Here is an 8229-nt window from a genome sequence, read left to right on the forward strand (position 1 = left end):
CGTTTGCCAACAATGATGAGATATGACCTATAATAAGTTCCACACGGATGCCAACGTTCTTTATCCTCGTGGTACATTTGATTCGAAGAATGTGGTTGCTATTATGGAAACACAATGTCCTTGAAAACTATGTCACTCTGATTTTGAGACAACTAATTATTCAATAATATTTTTATTTTTTATAACAACTTCTTCTTTTTTAAAGTGACTTAACAGCATTGTTAACTTTTGGAAATGTGCTATAATATTTACTTTGCATCACAATTTGCATATGTTGTATATTGTCATTTGAGCCACACTAACCTTTCAGTGTAAGTTTTACACTGTGAACATTTCAGCTGGACAACATGTTTCATTAAGACAATGACATTGTCTTTTCATGCCAAAGGTTACCACAACCGTTCCTTTTAGGATCAGTCATGTTGTATGATATACACTACCTGCTGAACCTATATATGATGACATTTAACTTAATCAAAATATACAATAATGAATGTGGTGTCCACAATATTTCAGATTTGAATGTCATGCAGCAGTATGATTAATGTATAATAACGATGAAGGTTATTTTTTGAGCGGTAAGGTAACACAATATGAATTTTAGTACAGACTTTGTAAAAAAAGCAGATCAAGCACAAATACGACTTTGTTACAAGATATATTGAAGATGTATTTGCACACAAGATAATGGGATATGACTTGAGTTTCTGTGACGTAGTGTGACGACCCGGAAGTATCCCACCGACACCCTCCACGCTTTGAGTTGTCTGCAAGCTAAGTGTTAGCTACAGTTAGCATTACTTGTTTTAACATCTCAGACGGCTATTCTCCCCAGGAAAAAATGCCCTCACTAAACGGAAAACCCGATGTCTTCTTTGTAAGTTACACCGTTAAATTGTGTGACCTAAACGCCTTCAATGATAGAGAGTTTTAGCTAACGACAGCTAACTTTTGCTGAAGCGCTAACGTTAGCGCGTCCGTGTGTGTTAAAGTTAGCTTGTTGTGGCTCGCCAGCTATGAATCATATGTCCTTTTTCTCAGGCATTCTTTCCACCTAACTATGGGTTATGAGTTAGAAGTTGAACTCTCACCAGTTGCCGCAGATGTATTCATGTTTAATGTACAATCTACAAACGGATGCATTGTAAACGTCGTAGTAACGTCGCGCTAATGTGAGCCGTATCAAACGAAACTCTGAAGTTCTTCACGTTACAGTTGTCACGTTAATCGAGATGTTGTGTGTGTTCTGGCTCCGATAGGAGGACGATGATCTGCCATATGAAGAGGAGATCATCAGAAACCCGTACTCGGTCAAGTGCTGGATGCGGTACATCGAGTTCAAACAGAATGGAGCCAAATCCACCCTGAACATGATTTATGAGCGCGCTCTGAAAGAGCTGCCCGGCAGGTAACCACCATGGCAGAGGGCCGCTGTAAACAAAGCAACAGCATTGTACCGAACAGCAGTGCTATACCGACAAACCGAGATGAATGAAATCACATTAGAATATGCATGACTATTTTGCCATTACGGTTGAGACTAACGCTGTGATGCGTTGTTAACATAATTAGATTCCTTGACTTTACGATTGTGCCCGTTTACCATTAGATTGTAGGTTAACCTTCTTTTTTTAATGTTATGAATTTTACAGCTACAAGCTGTGGTACAATTATCTGAGAGAGCGACGGAAACAAGTAAAGGGGAAATGTGTCACTGAACCAGGCTATGAAGAGGTCAATAATTGCCATGAAAGGGCATTGGTGTTCATGCATAAGGTAATAGTCAATCACTTTACATAACATTTCATTGTGCTCTGTGTGTCGTCAGTTGCTTGAAACTAATCACCTGTCTTTACTTTAACTAGATGCCCAGAATATGGCTTGATTACTGCCAGTTCCTTGTATCTCAATGCAAGATCACAAGAAGTCGGCAAACATTTGACCGTGCACTCAGAGCTCTTCCTGTTACTCAGCACCCGCGTATCTGGCCTCTGTATCTCTGCTTTGCCCGTAACCTTCCCCTGCCTGAGACCGCAATCCGAGTGTTCCGCAGGTACCTTAAGGTGAGAGCATGGGACACAAACTAGTCCCATACATTGGCTGTTATCTAGGTTGAACACTAATAGTTGTGTCTGTGTGCTGTTAGTGGGAAACAATGAAAGTGAAAGGCAACTAGATGATTTAGTCTTAAGAATGTTTCACCAATCCGAAAAGTTTTAAAAGCAAACTATCTAAAGCTCTAATGTTGATGCCATAGCTGAACACAATAATTAAAATGTCCTTGTCATGTCTGCTATTTGTACTATGTAGCTTTCTCCAGAAAATGCAGAGGAATACATAGACTACTTACGGACTGTTGGCCGCTTGGATGAAGCAGCTGTGCGACTGGCAGCTGTTGTCAATGATGAAAGCTTTGTGTCCAAAGAGGGCAAATCTAACTATCAAGTAAGATTTTAATATCCCATGAACTTCCAAATGTGCCTCTTTTTCTTAAGCTGACCATCTAAATTGATCTTGTTTCTACATGTATTTGTTGGACAGCTGTGGCATGAGCTGTGCGACCTGATCTCCCAGAACCCTGATAAAGTGACTTCACTCAATGTTGGGGCCATCATCCGAGGAGGCCTCACTCGCTTCACAGATCAACTTGGAAAACTCTGGTGCTCTTTAGCTGACTATTACATTAGAAGTGGTCACTTTGAGAAGGTGTGTATATTCCAAATAAGCTTCTATTTAAACAAAATATGAGATACCTCTGCTTTATTTTAAGCTACTTGACCTCAAATATGTATATGTTTTTCCTTTCTCAGGCCCGTGATGTGTACGAGGAGGCCATCCTTACAGTGGTAACAGTCAGGGATTTCACACAAGTCTTTGATAGTTATGCCCAGTTTGAGGAGAGCATGATCGCAGCAAAGATGGAGACCACAGCTGAGATGGGGAAGAATGAAGATGGTGCGTATGGATCCATTAATATTGTCACGGTTTCTTGCTTGCACGTCTCTTGTTATGCATGCCTTACTCTGTCCTCCTCCTTCCAGAGGACATTGACATGGAACTTAGACTAGCCCGCTTTGAGGAGCTGATAGCCCGGCGGCCCCTCCTGTTGAACAGTGTTCTACTACGGCAGAACCCTCATAATGTTCATGAGTGGCACAAGCGGGTAAAATTGTATGATGGCAATCCACGGCAGGTGAGCTTTAGTTCTGAATATAACACATAACAAACGCAACACGGGTAACACAGCCTTTAGGTTGTACTTTACTAATGGATCTGTGCTCACTATGTCTTCTGCAGATTATCAACACATACACTGAGGCCGTGCAGACGATAGATCCATTGAAGGCCACGGGGAAGCCTCACTCTCTCTGGGTTTCCTTCGCAAAATACTATGAGGAAAATGAGCAGCTGGAAGATGTAAGTCACTACGGTCTTTCCACAGACATTCTGGAAACCCTGTGCAATTCTGAGATGCCTTTTCTATTGCTCATACGTCTCATGTTTGCTCACTGTCCCTCAGGCCAGGACCATTTTTGAGAAGGCTACCAAGGTACACTACAAGCAGGTGGATGACCTTGCTGCAGTGTGGTGTGAATATGGAGAGATGGAGCTACGCCATGAGAACTATGAACAGGCACTGCGCATACTGAGGGTGAGACACTTGTATCTCATCTGCAGTCATTATTACATGTGCAATCAGTCACAAGTTGCACCTTTTTCCGTAGTACTTTGGTAACATCTAGTGGCAAGAGTGAGACACTACAACAACATTGGCATATTTGTACTTCCTTTAAAAGGTTTTTGGAAAGTATATTCTCTATCGAGGTTTATCTTGTGATTTTCAAACTTAGCACCTGATAACTGATGCAGCCGTCTAGAGATATGACCTAAGGCTGTATATCATAATGGCAATTAGTCTAGAGTTAGGTATTACACTTAAACAATAGCTTAACTTGTGACAAAATCATTACAAACTATTGTTTTCTCTCTTTGAAGCGCTCTTAACCTTTCAGAGAATGCAGAGATGGTCACTTGTTGGCGGGAAACACAACCAGATAAGAAGTTTAGGGCTGTCGGAGATTTAATTAACAACAGAAGAGATTATGGGGCAGCTCCTCTTGTTTAGAGATCGTGAAACCTCTGCAACAGATAAATGCTTTGAATTAATATGCAATACTTTTAAGTCCCTGCCGAGGAATTATAGCAATTCTGAGCAAGGAGTGAAATATTACTGATTGCACTTTTTATATATATATGAGACAATTTGTGAACATGTTTTGTGGCTATAGAGGTAAGACCTTTTCTTTCTCGTTTTTATCTTTTTAGAAAGCTACAGCCATCCCATCCAAGAAGGCGGAGTACTTTGATGTATCGGAGGCAGTACAAAACCGAGTTTACAAGTCGTTGAAGGTCTGGTCCATGCTGGCGGACTTGGAGGAGAGTCTCGGCACTTTCCAGGTAAGTTCACTCCATGTCTGTGTGTTTACAGGCGCATGGCACTACGTATGAGCCAAAGGTATACAGAAGGTAAACATTACATGACAGGTGAAATCTCATATATCTAGTAAGTCTTTCAAATCATTCATCTCTGAGTGGTTTATGTTTAATTGAATTCTTTCTCCATTTCCCTTTTTTCTACTCAGTCTACCAAAGCCGTTTATGATCGCATCATTGACCTCCGCATCGCCACGCCTCAGATCATCATCAATTATGCAATGTTCCTTGAAGAGCACAACTACTTTGAGGAAAGCTTCAAAGTAATAACAGGCCACAAATGAACTAATCTAACTTTCAATATTGTTAAAATGTATTTAGTCTTCATCAATTCATCAATGTCTTTGTTGACTCCTCCGCAGGCATATGAGCGTGGTATTGCTCTCTTCAGATGGCCAAATGTTTATGACATCTGGAACACTTACCTCACCAAGTTCATTGATCGTTATGGTGGCAAGAAGCTGGAGAGAGCTAGAGATTTATTTGAACAAGCCCTGGATGGCTGCCCTGCCAAGTTTGCCAAGAGTAAGTACCTTTGTTTGAATTACATTGACATTGTGTGTACAGTATATTCTTCATTGTTCTATTTTTCCTTATAAAATGTATTAATGCCGAATATACCACTGTGCCGTACTTTCCAGCCATTTACCTGTTGTATGCCAAATTGGAGGAGGGATATGGATTGGCACGACACGCCATGGCCGTCTATGAAAGAGCAACGCAGGCAGTAGATACTGGGGAGAGACATCACATGTTCAATATCTACATCAAGAGAGCAGCTGAAATTTATGGAGTCACGTACACCAGAGCCATTTACCAGAAAGCTATTGAGGTACATGTTAAAAGCATTGATGTATATGAATGAACAGTGTGTCGCATTTTAGAGACTTATCTTCAGAGTTGAAATATAATATAAATATTCATGTTTTCCTTTGTATAATCAAGTGAAAATAGGAATCATTGTGTTTTTCCTTACCTTAGAATAAGACATTTATTTCTACTTACGGAGCGGGTGCTCTTAACAGAGCAGGCCACCGTGTTTCTACAGTAGCCTCGACGGACAAACCAAACACTAGTTTTAGGGTCGTTAGCGTGTTCCATCGTAGTGCTACACGCTTGGCACATAGAAGTTTAGGTTGTTTGCAATCTAACCTCACAGCTAGAGCTTGCCAAATCCTACACAGTAAAACATTTCATTTGATTACACGTTATAATCTATGCATTATAGCACATCTTTCTACTATTTCTGATTCATCAAAATAGGACAGTTTGCTGTAGGAAATATACTGAATTATATTATACTGCTTTTATCTAGGTCCTTCCTGATGAGCATGCAAGGGACATGTGTCAGCGTTTTGCTGACATGGAGAGTAAACTTGGTGAGATTGACCGGGCCAGAGCAATCTACTCCTACTGCTCGCAGATCTGCGACCCACGGGTGAGATAGACCACTTCCTGCTGTTACCCGTTTCGGAAAATAAAATGTCAAATTTCCATCAGTGATGGGCACATCTTAATTCCTCTTGATATATTTATGAACTTTTTCTTTCAGGTGACCGCTAATTTCTGGCAGGCCTGGAAAGAATTTGAGATCCGCCATGGCAATGAGGACACAATTCGAGAAATGTTGAGGATCAAGCGTAGTGTCCAAGCCACATACAACACCCAGGTCAACTTTATGACCTCTCAGATGATGAAGGCAACAACAAGCTCCACAGGCACTGGTGAGGGAGCTTGCAATAACTTTGTAGCTGTGAACTGCATAGGCAGTGCGAAACATTAGGGGGGATGTTTCATAATATTGATATGGTAGCATGCATGCTATTTCTCCAAAATCCTGAAAGTACACGGATGAATGTAATGTTTCTGTTTGTCCAACCATTTGTTTTGTATCCAGTGTCAGATCTAGCTCCAGGCCAAATGGGACTTGATGACATGAAGATGCTGGAGCAGAAAGCACAGCTGCTTGCAGCAGAGGCCGAGCAGGACAAGCCCACGCCCAAAGAGAAGATTCTCTTCGTCAGGTCTGTCTTTTATCTTTTTCTTTTCTGTTGTGAAAAGTTATGGCTTTTCAGAATATTGGACTCCACGCTCCAAACTAAATTGAGACCCATACATCTTATTCTCCGCATGCGCCTTTGCAGGAGTGACACCTCTCGCAGCGAGTTGGCTGAGCTGGCTAAACGAGCCAATCCTGATGAGATTGATATTGATGACGAGGATGATGATGAAGAAAATCCGGGACCAGAGGGTGAGTGACGGACACAACAGGCCTCAGAAGAAAAATGCGAACACTTGACGTCTGTTTAAACATTCATGCAGACATGTTTTATTCATGAACAGGAACATTCATTTGTAAATTGTTGTTTTCCTCTTGGCCTTTTGCAGAGGTGCAGCTGGAACAGAAGAGCGTCCCCACTGCCGTCTTTGGAGGGCTTAAAGAGGACTAAAGATATTTCCAACCCTGAATTTTGCAAAGATGCAATCTTCTGATTTCTCTTGTCGACATTGAATATGCTCCATTGTTTTCAAATCTGTGTAATTGCTTCGTTGAATCAATTTTATTTTTATAGAATGGCACCGTTTTTGCCATCAGTTTTGTAGTACAGTCCCCAAATACATGAACTTGGATTACTTTTGGCCATATGGTGTCAGTATTTCTCAAGTACAAAGATCAAGATAATTGTGCAAATGAGCAGTCTTCTGTTTTGAAATACTAATATGTGGCTACATGAGAATTGTAACTGATGTCTGGTGAAGTTTCTGTTTCAGAGAATTTGTTTGTAAAAGAATTAACAGCGAAAACACTTTTGTACACCTAATAAATGCAGAGATCTGTTTCCGACGGGAAGGTCTGCCCTAGAAAACAAAGGGGGGGAGCGTTTTTTGTTTTTTTTTCAGCAGGAGGCATTCATTTGAAAGTGGAGCTGAGCATTCAAGCCTCACATTGTTGGCTTGAGGGTCTAGTAGGTGGGTGTCTTGCAAAACAATAATTCTGAAAAGATTTCGATAATTTACATACAAAAGTTCACTATCGAAATATTCAAATCATACTCTCCTTGTACATGTATTGTAAAAGTACACTCAAGGATCAGCTTGTATGACTGAATTGAATAATAGCCGTAAAACATTTAAACATATTATTCAATAGCCTTGCTGTCACCTCATGCTCCCTTTTTGTAATGGGTGCAGGTGTTTACTTTCCCACTGATCCTTCAGAAGTATTAATGTTGTAATGTCTTTCAGTTGGTGTTGAGTGAGCCCGTGACCCAAAGCAGCCTGACAGACTTTGAATTTCAAAAACTTTATATACATGTCTGTTGTAATAAATAAATAAAGATTTGTATCTGTGCAAAGCGGTGACTTCACCCGGACAGGAAATGTGCTTTTCTTTCAGAAGATGCATTTAATTTAAAGAAAAACTTTTTTATTTTTTGTCTGACATCACTAAACACATTCAGATTGATGTGCTCCAATCATAGATGTGCAACGTTTTATGTTATATGATGTACATCCGTTAGTATTTAATGTAAATACACTTGCTTTTAATTGTTGCCATGCCAACATACGAGTTCAGTGAAGTAAGGAATACTTTGTTTCTTCCATAATTAGATTGAAATAGCTGAGAGGTAATCCTCTTACAAAGTTACTGCAGCAGGGCACTGAGTGCTCCTGGGACATCATGTGATGAGGATCTCCTGAGTTTTCTGTTTTTCTATGGGAGGGGGATTCTGG

General features: G+C 40.5%; 1 protein-coding gene across 1 annotated transcript; it reads left to right on the plus strand.

Moving 5' to 3' along the window:
- The first annotated feature begins 758 nt into the window (after positions 1–758).
- On the plus strand, positions 759–7862 carry xab2 (XPA binding protein 2). Its single transcript, XM_056407342.1, has 19 exons — positions 759–877; positions 1260–1408; positions 1653–1776; positions 1866–2063; positions 2311–2445; positions 2542–2706; positions 2811–2955; positions 3042–3193; positions 3298–3417; positions 3521–3652; positions 4327–4458; positions 4644–4757; positions 4857–5019; positions 5136–5326; positions 5810–5932; positions 6047–6218; positions 6392–6518; positions 6639–6745; positions 6883–7862. Exons 1-19 carry the CDS (start codon positions 842–844, stop codon positions 6942–6944), a joined length of 2547 nt encoding a protein of 848 aa, XP_056263317.1. The 5' UTR covers positions 759–841; the 3' UTR covers positions 6945–7862.
- Positions 7863–8229: the final 367 nt, after the last annotated feature.

The sequence above is a fragment of the Pseudoliparis swirei genome, chromosome 23 (genome assembly GCF_029220125.1).
Source record: "Pseudoliparis swirei isolate HS2019 ecotype Mariana Trench chromosome 23, NWPU_hadal_v1, whole genome shotgun sequence".
In the NCBI taxonomy this organism is placed as follows: domain Eukaryota; kingdom Metazoa; phylum Chordata; class Actinopteri; order Perciformes; family Liparidae; genus Pseudoliparis; species Pseudoliparis swirei.

What these genes read in the sequence shown, in the direction of transcription:
- xab2 (XM_056407342.1), top strand. Translation starts at nt 842, where the DNA reads ATGCCCTCACTAAACGGAAAACCCGATGTCTTCTTT. An exon ending in AGGCACTGCGCATACTGAGG is followed by an intron (nt 3,653 to 4,326) that starts GTGAGACACTTG and finishes TTATCTTTTTAG; the next exon opens with AAAGCTACAGCCATCCCATC. An exon ending in CCCTGCCAAGTTTGCCAAGA is followed by an intron (nt 5,020 to 5,135) that starts GTAAGTACCTTT and finishes CGTACTTTCCAG; the next exon opens with CCATTTACCTGTTGTATGCC.